Genomic DNA, 14,358 nt, shown 5'->3' on the forward strand with positions numbered 1-14,358 from the left:
GGATGAATTGTTTCCAAATTTCCTTCACAAAAGAGCAATCCCTAAGAGTATGAAGAATATCCTCCGTTAAGTGACCACAGAGATGACACGAAGCGCCCTGCGCAATACCTTTTCTAACCCTTTCCGAATTAGTTAAAAGTTGTTGCTTAAGAACTAACCAGATAAACTGTTTAACTCGTTGAGGCCCTATAATTTTCCATGCGATACTCCAGTTCACATCTTTTAAATTCCAAGAATCCTCCTTAAGCATAAAGTAAGCACTTTTCATAGAAAAACATCAGTCGTCGTTCTGGACCAAGAAAGAATATCAGGTCCAGCTGAGTCTGAAGGAGGAGGTATGCTAATGTTTCGATTGACCATTTCTTATGGCAACCACAATCTGAAGAGATCAAGGCTCCACTCCCCATTATCCACAACCATCTCTTTAACTTTACTCTGCGAAATAATATTGCCTTGACCCGATACGTACTGATTAAGGGGTCTAACATTTTGAACCCAATTATCCTCCCAACAACGAACAGACCTTCCATTACTGATAGGCCAGATCATATTGCTGTGCATCAAAGGCCAAGCTTTAGTAGCTACTTTCCACATATAGGAACACCTGTTCCGCATGATGGAATCTGGCAGACCCTCATGGAACCCATACGTAGCTCTAAGAACTTGAACCCATAAAGCTTCAGTCTTAGTAATAAGACTATAACCAATTTTCATCATGAAAGCTTTGTTTTGATCCTTCAATCATCGAAATCCAAGGCCTCTATGCAGCTTAGGCTGACAAATTTTATTCCACCCTACCAAGGCCAATTTCCTTTTCCCTTCCGCAACCTCCCAAATGAATTGTCTAGCTAATTCTTTAGTAGAGTCGCAAATCCCTTTAGGGACAAGAGTTGACTGCATGAGATAACTCGGGATAGCCAAAAGAACAGATTGTGCTAAGGTAACCTTTCCAGCAAAAGAGAGCCGTTTCGCATCCCAACTAGAAAGCCGACTACGAACTCTTTCCACTAAAAAATTACGAATACCATTTGTGACCCTTTTGTGGAAGAGCGAAATCTCGAGATAGTGACCCAAATCATTAACTTCTTGAAAGCCAAGCATGTCATTGATCTTACTCCTTACGGACTTGTTAACACCTGTGGAGAAAAAAACATTTGTTTTCCTGACATTGACCTTCTGACTAGATAGCTCAAAAAAATTGCTCAAAAAATTCTTGAAGAGTCCACTATGAGTCAAATTTGCATGACTGAAAATCACTAGATCGTCTGCAAAAAACAAATGTGAAAGATTCGATCTTGTGTGAGATAGTCGAATGGCACTCCACTCCCCTGAGGAAAAACTCGCATGAAATCTAGGACCCAACCATTCATACAAAAAACGAAGGGATATGGGGACAAAAGACAACCTTGCCGAATACCTCTAACCGGTCTAAATTTTTTAGTAGGAACATCATTCCCCAAAACATGTATAAAGGAAGACAAAATAACATTTATAATAACTTTAACCAGGTAAGAAGGAATACCTACTGCATTAAGAGAAGCTTCCACAGAATCCCATCTGACTCTATCGTAAGCCTTCTCCAAATCTATCTTGATAGCCATCCACTAAAGCTTCTTCTTGGATTTCATGGAATGTAACACTTCCTAGGCATTGATGACATTATCAATAATGCTTCTCCCTGTAATGAAACCTGCTTGTTCTTGGCCAATAATCTTCGGGAAGATACTCTTAAATCTATTTGCAATGACCTTTATGACCAGCTTATACAACACAGAGCAGAGACTAATAGGGCGAAACTACGAGAAATTTTATGGGTTGGGGACTTTAGGGATTAACACAATAAGTGTGTTATTAAACTCTGGATCAATAGTTCCTCCCTCGAAAACCTTTTTAACCCACTCACAAATAGCTCCCCCTATATTATCCCATTGGTTTTGAAAGAAAACGGCTTAAAACCCATCGTTCCCCAAGGATTTCAAAGGTGCCATATAAAAAAGGGCAGCCTTAATTTCCTTATTCGTAACACCTCTCCTAAGAGAATCAACATCTTTAGTACTGAGCCTTGGAAAAGCATTAGGAGGTAGAAACCCTGATGGACTTGGATTCTTCCCATAAAGACTCTGAAAAAACTTAACCGCTTCCTTCTTAAGAACCTCAGAGTCGAAAATCCATTCCCCATCGGCATTACACAAACTGGTAATTTTATTAAAATTCCTTCTTAGAATCGTACGCCTGTAAAAGTAGCTAGTATTACGATCTCTCAAGTTTAGCCACTCACATATAGACTTTTGCTTCCAAAGCATCTCCTCATGGTGGAAAATATTTCCAAGCTCATCACGAACGATCACTTCCTGTTGAAAAAAAGAATTAGTCCCCGAGAGATCCAAGATATGCTTTATCTTAGCAAGCTTGTCCATTAACTGCCTCTTTCGTTGACTTATATGGCCATAAACACATTTATTCCACTTTTTGAGCTTATCCGTAAACTCCTCAACTGTACTTGTCATATTACCATTGTAGCTCCACTTATTCTTAACAAAATCAGAGAAATTCTGATGATGTAGCCAGTTAGCTAAAAACTGGAAGGGACAATTAGGAGCACAACTACCATCATTATAAAATTTCAAGAACAAAGGCCGATGATCAGATTTGATTCTAGTAAGGTGAGTAATTAAACAGTTAGGGAAGGCTTCCATCCAAGCGTCATTCTCCACAGCCCTATCAAGTCTCTCAGAAAGATTACCACGATGCCATGTGAACGGGGGACCCTGAAAACCCAGGTCATGCACAGGAGCTTTATCTATAAATTCACCAAAGGACTGGCATCTGCGGCCTTTGAAATGACTGCCTTTTTTATCCTTTGATGATAGGATGTTGTAACGCCCCTAACTCGAATCCGTCACCGGAATAGAGTTACGGAGCATTACCGGAGTTACCGATTTATTTATCAGATATTTTATTTTATCTAACGTTCATATTTGGTACCAATTAAAATCAAACATATTGTCCCTTAAACGTACTTATTTTTCTCGACATGTTTTACTTGAATTTATTACTCGTCTCAATATACTTAATTTCCTTGTATTTAACTCAAAATTGAGATCCTCTCTTTTTCTATAAAACGTATCTTCTTACCATAAAATTTTCAGAATTTTTGGTTTAGCCAATAAGTACAGTTTATTCTTTAAAGTCACCCTTAATCTGCTATCTGACAGTTCCGACCCTTATTTACTAAAAATTAATTATCTCATTGTACAGGATTAGGATGATGTTCTCATTTGATTCTATTGAAAATATACTCATTCATAATTTTAAACATAAAACTTTAAGAACCTAATTATTTTTCTCCAATTTTTTATGATTTTCCAAAGTCAGAACAGGGGAACCCAAAATCATTCTGACCTTGTCTCACTAAATTTATTATATCTCACAATTCACGATTCCATTTCTTACACCGTTTCTTTTATAAGAAATTATACTCAATAATATTTAATTACATATTTTTTTCATCCTTTAATTAGATTTCCACAATTTATGGTAATTTTTCAAAGTTAGCCTACTGCTGCTGTCTAAAACTATTTTAGCGCAATATGTTAATTACCATGTTTATAACACTCTTATTTTCTTTCTCTACACTATTTCTCATCACTTTCTCTTATTTTCTCTTCATTAACATATCAAGAACGTAGAACCATATATAATAAAATTCTACTTTAGCTTCATTTCCATGCTTTTTCAATAATATCAAACTTAAAAATACATGGAAATCTTGATGTTCTTACGTTGTCATATTGTTTCCAATCTTTAACTTGATTTTCTCTCTGCTCCAGCTTCTATTTCCTGAATCTAACTTGATCTCTAGTTTCCCATAGTCTCCTTGTGATCTTTCTCTCTTGATGACTATGAAAATTCTTTTGATTTCTAGGTGAAAATGGTGGATTTTTGGTGAAAGGACCAAATTGTAAAGAAAGTAAAACTTTCTTTCTTTCTTTCTTCTTCTCACATTAGTTTGCATGGGAAAGATGATGGATAGTGTGTGTGTGTGTTTTCACACACACACACACACATATAATAAAATATATTATTAAAATATTAAATAAATAATAATTATCTAATTAAATAGTTATAAAATATCACCAGCATCATCATTACTTTCTAGATTTCTCTCTCTTCCAATTGACCATTTTTCCCTTTGTGATCTTTTAAAATTCCATTTTTGAGTCATCACTTGATTTGGTAAAATTGTAATTTAGTCCCTCATAATTTTTCACCTATTCAATTTGGTCCTAATTCATCAATTTTCCTTGGTTTCTAGATCATTCCACCCTTAAAATATTTTCACTATTAGTCCTTCAAATTTTTTATATTTACACTTTAATCCCTCAAATTTTGAGTATTTACTCTTGGGCCACAAAACTTTTCTCACTTTTACAATTTAGTCATTTCTTGAATCAATATGTCATAATATACTTTCCAGTGGCATAACTCAATTTTCCTCTTCTTGTTACTTTATTTCCTTATTTTATTATATTAAGGATAATATCTTACTGTAGAAATTTTTAGGGTGTTACAGATGTCGTTAAAATCATCCAAGGAACATACTCATATGGGACTGTGTGACTTAAATCATTTTACAAAATTTTCCTTTTTTGTTTTCCCATAAACAAAAGTAACAAAGACCGAATGAGGATGCAGTTTGGAGTAGATACGAGCCAAGATGAATTGAGGGGATGATTACCGACCACCTCCAAATCAATTGAATTCTTCTAACCAATCCAAATACCTCTAGAAAATCCCACTGCTTCTACTCGAGTCCCAACCCAACTTAGCAATAATTGTGTCAGCTTTAACCCCACTGATTCTTGGCTCTAGAAGGCAAATTATATCAGGCTTATACTGATTATTATACTCATGAAAGGCTCGAAAAAATTTATCAGATGCACAACTCGATACATTCTAAGAAGAAATAGACATATTCATCATAATAAAATTAAAAAAGAAAAAAGAGCTTATCTCAATTGTGTCTGGTGGAGGAGAATTCCTCTCGCTCTTCTTTTTTCCGCGAAAAATCTTTAGCAGAATTTCCATTAATTTCAGACGTAATAAGGTCTGCTGGCCTTTTCATAGAATCAACAAAATGAACCCGGGCATTTTCAGAAGTCTTGAAACGATTACCCGGTCCCTTTAGTGTTTTATTAAGTTTTCACCCTCCTTTAAAGCCAGTTACTTTAGCACCTGTATTCTATCCCTTCGAGAACTCTCTAGGCAATTTAATTTTAGACGGGCATACACTACCCCTTGTCTCCTCGCTAATCGGCTCCAGAATGCTGCTTCTTTTAAACACCATTGCTGAGTGGTTTTTGGCCTCCAACACTCCTTCCTTTACCGCCACATTAACAAATGAATTCTCTTCAAATGTAGGGTTGAAGTGTACCACAGGTTGTGCTTGCTTTTGGACCGAAGTAGGAGTGTCCACCTTCACGTGATCTCCATCACAACTAGCTTGTGAATTCGAAATTAAATGACAAAAGGATTCAGAAATACCTAAATTTAGGGTCTGAATATTTTCTCTAATAATATGACATAAACCATGCGTGGCACTGGAGTCTTCGAAAAATTTGAAACAGTCTCCTTCGAAGCTTGGGCCTCTCTTAGTTGACCCGAATTATAGTTGTTGGAGGCCTGCTGAATGACCAAGGAAGTCTACTGATTAGCAGCCGAATGAAGCTGTAGGACCAAGCCCGTCTTGAGCCCAACCTTATTGTGATCTTTTAAGGAATTGTGGTTTTTTGGGTCATAGGCCTGACTAGTTAAAAGCTTCCTCACCGACAGGCACACGTTCACTTTTTTGGACCCATTAAAACCAGATTTTTTACCCGTTGATAATTTTTCATGAGGATCAATCGTGACTTTCCCTTTTTTCTTCAAATCCCTATGATTTTCCATACTTAAATCTTCCTCCATTGAATTCGCCTCTAGTCCTATCTTGACCCAAAAAATTTCTCCCATTTAGGATTATTTCCTTTTTTGTTCCCATCCAAGGTGCCGCGCCTGCTCCTCAGCTCCACCAACATCCAGGGCCCAGACTCCCCATCTTCAGCCACCTCAGAAGTTGCAATGGTTTGTTCCGATTTCTCCCATTTCTCTTCTGTCACTGAAGAATTTATAACAACCGGATAGTTCTCCTTGCTGTGTCTATAGCAACCACACTTGAAACAAACCACAGGTAAATTCTTATATTCAATTCTTTAAAGACTACCATTGATGAGAATTTTAGAAATTAAAGGTCTCCCTAAATTGACATAAACTGCCATGTGAGCATAACGACCCCGTGCTTTGCTATCTGTGTTGAAATCTAATTTAGTGACTTTACCTACCATTCCCCTAATCTCTATTAGAATTTGTTTTTGATATAAATGACTAGGGAGATCAGGAAATTGAATCCATGTGAGAACCAAATTAGGGTAAGGTAGACTAGGATTGAAATCAATCGTCCACGGTTGAACGATTAGGTAATAACCAAAGATAACCGATGGCCCCTGAGAAATGATCTTATTATAGTCATTAGTGCTTTGAAATTTAGCGAGAAAATAACCATTCTCTATATCCATTAATTGAAAAGGCTTAAATGGCTTCCAAATCCCATATAATTTATTATGCAGAGTCGTGATTCCAAGGTTCCGACCAAGCATCTTGAGAACCACAAAGGTTGACATCCCCTTTTCCAATAGCTAATAAACTCTCTTCGAGAAAAAGATTGAAGGAACACCATCAACCACCAATTTCTTTACATCCTACTCAGAGAGGGAAAAGTTATCAACAAGAAAGTGACCACCATTTGTTTTATTCAATGCAGGAGTATCTATCCCCAGTAGCATATCTTTCCAAGAAAGAGAAGGCGTTGGTGATGACTCCACGACCATCACATTTTTAGGAGACCCGTCTGATTCCTTGAAATAGACTTTTTTTGTGTTGGAGTCCTCCACAGCCATCGCATCTTTAGTATTCACGTCTGATTCCTTGAAACGGACCTTCTTTATGATGGTCCTCAGGAAGAGTCACTTTCTCCATTATTGTCCACATTAGAAACCGAATAAGACGAGAGCATTTTTTTAGGCAATCAGAGATTTTCTAATTCAATTATTTTTAATCTATGTATTAAATCAATCTTTTAATATTATAACTAATTACTGTAGACACTCAATTTTGCCCGGGCCCAGAAATAAGTCCAAAAACAAAAATAATAAACCCAAAAAAAACGAAGTCCAAGTTCAGTTCAGAATTACAAATATAATTTGGCCCGATCGGAATGACCCATTACTTGAAAAGATTTAAGGTCCATCTACAAGCTTGACTCATATGGAAATATAATCTTCAATGATATGCAATCTTAGATATGATATGCAATCTTAGATATGATACAATCTTAGATATGATTACAATCTTAAATATAATATGCAATCTTAGAAGATATGATTTTGTAATCTTAGAGATTTAATTTGTAGATACCTTTTAATCTTAACTGTTGATGTAATTGATCTATACCGTTGGATTTGAGGAGGTTCAACTATAAATAGAGGCCTCTCCCTTCATTGTAAACACACTGGAGTTTTGGGAAACAATAAAAATTTTTGAGAGCTTTCACTCAAATTTCTCTCCCTCTTACGTTCTTATTTTCTACGGTTTGTTCTTACTTTATTCTTTGTTCATCTTCATTTTTCAACCCTTTTTATTTTGATTTAATCCATGTTTCCCTGATTTTTTTATATATTTTAATTTTTTAATAATTTTAGTATCATATCAAACTATTTCATTTTTAATAATAATTTTTTATAGTATTACTCTTAGTAAATTATTTTTTAAATTTTACTCAAATCATTATTTTAAAAAAATATATTTCATTTAATTGTCATATTTTATCCAAAAGTTTTTCTAAAATGAGGCAATGTTTTTCGTATTTAGGAATTAGGGAAATAGTGCCCTCACATGCTGGGTTGCGATTTCTCGTTTGTCTAAATGTCTAAAGTATCCTTCTAAATAGATTTTGTAAATCACGAGATGATTTTAGTTACGAGAGTTTAAGAATATCGTGTCCTATCATGCTAGATGTGATGTTTGTATTCTTTCAGAGCTAAGGAATCTCGATTTTTCAACTTAAATAATTCCGATTTTAAAAAAGGGATCATATATTTAAATCCTTTCAAAATTTTGACATTAAGACAGAAAACTATTCAATTTGGTACCAATTTTGGGCGTTGCGAGGGTGCTAATCCTTCCTCGTACGTAACCGACTCTCGAACCTATTTTCTTAATTTTCGTAGACCAAAACATTTTATAAGGTGATCCAATCACACCTAAAAAGGTTGGTGGCGACTCCCATTTTCGTTTTTCAAAATTCGATCCCCATTTTTCAAACTATCTTTAAAAAATGGTTTCGACAGCTTGGCGACTCCGCTGGGGACTTAAGAGAGTCAAGCCAAGAAATTGAGTATTTTCTGTCTTAATGTCGGAAGTTTGAAAATTTTAAAATTGGATCCTTTTTACATGTGTTTGCTGCATATGTTTGTTACCTTATTGCTGTACATTGCATTTGTATAACCGTTATGGTCACACCCTTAAGTGGGAGTGAAAAGCTACGCTTTCGTAAGGTTTTCACATTCGTATGAGCTAGTGGATTACTTTCGGGATACTGTACCTATGCCTTCATGAGATTTTCATCTCCGTATGGCCATAGGGAAATGTGTCCCCCTGAACTGAACTTGGTCTATATGAGCCTATAATGGGTGAAGACCAAGGAATCTGCTGGTTCAGGTACCCTGGCTTTAGAGCTAAAACTCATATAGTGAACTTTAAAGAGTTTAGGAAAGATAGTGATAGCCTTCAGTAGGCTACCGTTGTAAGTACTTGTTTATAATTTTTTTATGATACTGACCTATTTTTATTTTGTTGTCGTTGCATGTCATTTGGCATTTAAAGGTGTCGATTCACGACTCGATTTCTAGATTAGAAAGTTTTGTAATGAGGAATGAATACCTTGATAGAGTGGAGGACAATGCTTCTGTCTGTACCTGGTCAGAGAAAACCTAGTTAGAGAAATGAGATAGTGTCACTGAGGGATATACGTCAGAGTTATGGGACTTCACCAATATTAATTCGACGCAGAATGAGTTTCAGGAGCTGAGAAACATTTGAGCCCAATGGGATGACGAGGCTAAGCATCTTTTCTATCAGAATTATGGAGACCTTCCCTATTTGCTAGACGTCAAAGTAGATAGGCACTTGTTTCGAGCGATGGTACAGTTCTGGAACCCTGCTTATAGTTGCTTTACATTTGGTGATGTTGATCTTGTACCTACTTTGGAGGAGTATACGAATTTACTACGTTGCTCGAGGATTCAAGGTCACAAGGCTCATGTTAGGCCTGCTAGTCTTCCAACTTTTGCAAAGAAGTTGGTGATGATTACTGGGATGAGTGAGCAGTGGGCTGTAGCTCGTATACAGCAAAAGGGTGATAGTAAGTACATTCCATGGGCCATTTTGAGGGATTTGATATCGACACATCCAGATGTAAAGAAAAGGGTCGACGTCTTGGCTTTAAGTATTTACGGCATGGTGATTTTCCCAAAGGCGTTAGGGCACATAGATGAGGCAGTTGTGGATCTGTTCGATCGCTTTGGTAAGCAGAATACACCTGTACCAGCAATCCTAGCTGAGACATTTAGATCTTTGAGTGCATGTCGGAGAACCAGCAAAGGTAGATTCATTAGATGTGCACAGTTGCTGTTGGTTTGGTTCCACAATCATTTTTGGAAGCTTGATAATGTTCATTGTCGAGTATTCTTTGAGGGTTATTCTCCCTTAAAAGAAGCAGTAGACATGCCGAGGAGAGATGACATTTTAGGGGAGAGGTGGATAGACATTCTTCAGAATCTTCGAGAGGAAGATGTTATGTGGAAGGCTCCTTGGTTGGTTCTTAGTGAAGTCATTTACCGCTATGGCAGTTTTGATTGAGTCATTTTGCCAGAAATTTGGGGAGTTGTTGGATATGCACCATTGCTTGTTCTAAGGCAATATAGAGCGATGCAGTTCATACCTGTTACACAGGGTCTAGCTCAAAGTGATTTCTCTTGTAAAGGAGATCACTATAAGAAGAAAGATGCGAGAGATTTCTGAGGCTTGGAAGAAGCCTTTCTGTATGAAGATCTTGACCGAAGGCTCAACGTCAATCCTTGAGTATAAAGGGTGGTTTAGTAGGAGAGTCAACGATAATGTCCCTAGGCCAATTTTGGGAGTGGCTCAATCATTAGAGGAGAGCTTACGAGTGATTCCATCAGAGTTAGAGGTTATGAAGCAAGAGTTCAAGAGAAAGAATTCAGAGATTGAAAAGAGGATTGAGAAGCTCGAAGAGGAAAAAATATGCTTAAGTCTCGACGTCGATGTTTAAAAGATGGAAGTCGAGAAGGTGAAAAAGGAAAAGAGGAAGATCGAGATGATTTAAAGACGCACTACAAAAAGGCCCAAGTAACGTTGAAAAGGGTCGAATTAGGGAGATCTCCAGAGCAGTGGTAGCAAGAGATTCAGGAAGAAAGAGCCAAAGCCGAGTATTGGGAGAAAAAGTTTCAAGAGATGCAGTCGCGTAATCAGGCCTTAGAGAAGGAAAATCAAGGATTAAAAACTAAGGTGGCTGAACTTGGATGATCTCTTCATCATCACCGAAGTTGTAACCCTACAATCGAGTTAAAGATAAGCTTGAATAAGATCGAGAAAATGAAACATGATATCGGAAGGTTGGAAGCAGCACTACAGGGCTATGAGCTACGGATTGAGCAGCTCGAGGCAAGAGAAGAATAGTGGAAGGGAGAACTTCACCATCTTCAGGATCAAGTTGGAAATAGGGATTATCTTATGGGAGAAGCCTTAGTTTAGATTCAAGAGGTTGCTGAACACTTGCAGGATTTGGCAGTACAAGCTAGAACGCTGAGTATAATGTATGAGTCATCGTCAGATAGATGACGAGAGTTAAAATTGTTATTAGATAGGGTTAAGACTCTAGGCCTACGGGCTAAAGCGTATTTGTAATCCGTTTTATGAAAAGATTTTTGTTCTTTAAATAACGTTTTCTGAAATGAAATTGAATCAGAATCGACATCTTTTTGCATGCATGCATTTGCATTTCATAGTATCTCATTGTATCATATGCATTCAAGTTTATAGAAAGACCCTAATTAGTTAAAATTAATAGGGAGAAAGAGAGTAAGAGAAAGAAAATCTGGAAGCAACACATCACTACGGAACTCGTGCAAAAACTAAGAACATGGACCAAAGATTTGAACAGTTACAGAAGGACATGCAGGACCAATTGCAAGAGCAAATGGCAAAGATGCAAAACGACATGAGGGAGCAAATGTTGAAGGTACAAAGGAACATGATGGCTGAGACGACCCAAGTTCTGAGGGCCACTGATAAGGGAAAGGCTCCCATGGCAATTACTGGCGAGGAGGATAAGGATTATCCTCCAGGTTTCACCCCACCCCACGTGCCTACACAAACCGAGGCACTTCCTAGGAGGCCATCTGTCACTATAAGGCCCCAACAAGGGTCGGCCGATACTGGGATCCCCATGAATTTCCCAACTGGTTTAGGATTCAATTTGGGTGACAATCCTGTAAATCCTGTCTTTCCTGACTTAGACATGGCTGAAAAAGAGGATCTACGAACTGAGGCTGCAAGACAGTTGGAAGATCGCTGCAAATGGTTGGAGGAAAAGTTCAAGGCTTTAGAGAATGCTGATGGGCATCATAGGGTTGATGCCAAAGATCTAAGCTTGGTCCCAGACTTGGTGCTTCTTCACAAATTCAAGATGCCAGAATTTAAGAAGTACAATGGGACTACTTACCCAGAAGCCCACATTACGATGTTCTGTAGGAGGATGACTGGGTATGTGAATAATGATCAATTATTGATTCACTGTTTCCAAGACAGTTTAATTAGAGCAGCAGCCAAGTGGTATAATCAACTGAGCCGGGCCAGAATAAGTTCATGGAGGGATCTTGCACAGGCCTTCATACAGCAGTACAATCATGTGACTGACATGACTCCGGATAGGACCACGCTGCAAAACATGGAGAAAAGGCCTAATGAAAATTTTAGGCAATATGCACAAAGATGGAGAGAGGTAGCAATGCAAGTTCAACCACCGTTGTTGGAGAAAGAGACTACCATGTTGTTCATCAACACTCTAAAAGCTCCATTCATCACTCACATGATTGGGAGCACCACCAAAAGCTATGCGAATATAGTCATGGCGGGAGAGATGATTTAGAATACCATAAGGGGTGGAAAAATTGAGGGGGAAACAACTAAAAGATCGGCTCCAAAGAGAAAGGATAGTGAAGTGAATAACACAAGCACTTTCAACACGAGGGCAATCACAGTTGGTCAACCTAAAATAACTGTGGATGAGCAACAGAGTTCTCAAAGGCAGGAGTCAGGTACAAGGCAGAATTCTGAAAGGATGCAATTCACACCTATCCCCGTGACGTATCGTGAGCTTTATCAAAGCTTATACGATGCACATATTATTTCTCCTTTTCACTTTAAGCTATTACAGCCCCCATATCCTAAATGGTATGACGCAAATGCCAGATGTGAATACCATGCTGGAATACCATGGCATTCGATTGAAAACCGTACTGGTTTTAAGAAGACCGTAGAAAGGCTTATTAAGATGGGGGTAGTGAAGGTCGATAATACCCCGAATACTGAAAACCCATTACCAAATCATAGCGATCAAGAAGTGAATGCCATTGGTGAAACCAGTGAGAGGAGAATAAAGGAAGGCGTGGCTGAGGTGAGAACGCCGATGAAGATGATTTGGGAAGAAATGGTAAAAAGAGAGATGATAATCTCTAAAGAGAGGAATGAAGGAGCAAGGGACTATTGTGAGTTCCATGCCAAAGAGGGGCATAAGATTCCGGAATGCGACGAGTTTAAGGCTTTGATACAAAGCTTTATGGACAACAAAGAGCTAGGATTTTATGAAGCTGGGCCAAATGAGAGACATATATGCACATTAGAAAGTGTACCGAAGAATCAAAATCGACCAAGGATCATTATTTCTTTACCAGGAAGTAATAAAATTGAAATACCGATAGTACCGAAAGTCATCATTCATAAACCTGTTTCCTTTCTTTATAAGGATAACAAGAGAGTTCCATGGAGTTATAACTGCCATGGGTCAATGCAGGAGATGGAGGATATAGCAAGTGCTTCTAAGGAAGTTCAAGGTGAGGGTTCCCATACACGGAGCAGGAGACGGTATGATACAGTGGGCGTCAGAGAGGAGCCCACAAAAATAAAGAATGTCAGTACAGAGAAGGAGAAAGAGGCTGAAGCACCTATCAAGGATCCAGTAAAGGAGGAAGTGGCTAAGGAATTTCTAAAGTTCCTTAAACATAGCGAGTATAGCATGGTCAAGCAATTGCATAAGCAGCCGGCTCGCATATCATTATTAGCTCTACTTCTGAGTTCTGAGGTGCATCGGGATGCATTGATGAAGGTACTCAACGAAACATGTCACCCATGACATATTCGTTAACAAGCTGGACCGGTTGGTGAATGACATAAGTGCGGATAATTTCATCTATTTTAATGATGATGAAATCCCACCGGGGGGCAGGGGGTCAACAAAGGCCCTGTACATCACCACTCGATGTAAGGGGTACACACTCCCAAGCGTGCTCGTCGATAATGGATCGGCTTTGAATGTTCTACCGTTGTCTACTCTGAACAGATTACCCATTGACGATTCTCATATGAAAACATGTCAAAATGTGGTAAGAGCCTTTGACGGTACAGAAAGGAAGGTGATGGGAAGGATTGACATCTCCTTGGAAATTGGGCTGAATATATACGAAGTAGACTTCTTGGTGATGGATATCAAGCCCTCCTACAATTGCTTATTAGGGAGGCCATGGATATATTCAGCGGGAGCGGTGCCCTCATCGTTGCACCAAAAATTAAAGTTAGTGACGGATGGACAGTTAGTAACCATCAATACGGAGGAGGATATTATAGCCGCAGTCACTAGCAAGGCCCCTTATGTTGAGACGAACGAAGAGTCTATTGAGTATTCCTTTCTCTCTTTAGAATTTGTGAATGCAACCTTCATTTCAGAAGGGAGTGAGCCACCGGCGCCAAAGATAGCAAGAGCCACGAGGATGGCTCTACAAATGATACTGGGAAAGGGAGCCTTGCCAGGAAGAGGATTAGGAAAATACCTGCAAGGAGGAACTCAAATCCCAGAACTGAAAGAGAAGAGAGATCGCTTTGGTCTGGGCTTTAAGCCGGACTATAAGA

General features: G+C 38.3%; 1 protein-coding gene across 2 annotated transcripts; it reads left to right on the forward strand.

Annotated features, from left to right (window-relative positions):
- Positions 1-5,842: 5,842 nt before the first annotated feature.
- On the forward strand, positions 5,843-13,585 carry LOC107891847 (uncharacterized). 2 transcript variants are annotated; one of them, XM_041081551.1, is made up of 2 exons: positions 5,843-6,226; positions 6,857-13,558. In XM_041081551.1, exon 2 carries the CDS (start codon positions 11,315-11,317, stop codon positions 12,320-12,322), a length of 1,008 nt encoding a protein of 335 aa, XP_040937485.1. In that variant the 5' UTR covers positions 5,843-6,226; positions 6,857-11,314; the 3' UTR covers positions 12,323-13,558. The 2 variants fall into 2 exon arrangements, with proteins under 2 accessions (XP_040937485.1, XP_040937484.1); XM_041081550.1 differs by having other exon boundaries at positions 5,858-6,226; positions 8,977-13,585.
- The last annotated feature ends 773 nt before the right edge of the window (positions 13,586-14,358 follow it).

The sequence above is a fragment of the Gossypium hirsutum genome, chromosome A11, assembly GCF_007990345.1.
Source record: "Gossypium hirsutum isolate 1008001.06 chromosome A11, Gossypium_hirsutum_v2.1, whole genome shotgun sequence".
Lineage (NCBI taxonomy): Eukaryota > Viridiplantae > Streptophyta > Magnoliopsida > Malvales > Malvaceae > Gossypium > Gossypium hirsutum.

Excerpts from the sequence above, each read along its gene's own strand:
- LOC107891847 (XM_041081550.1), top strand. The coding sequence starts at position 12,515 with ATGCAATTCACACCTATCCCCGTGACGTATCGTGAGCTTTATCAAAGC.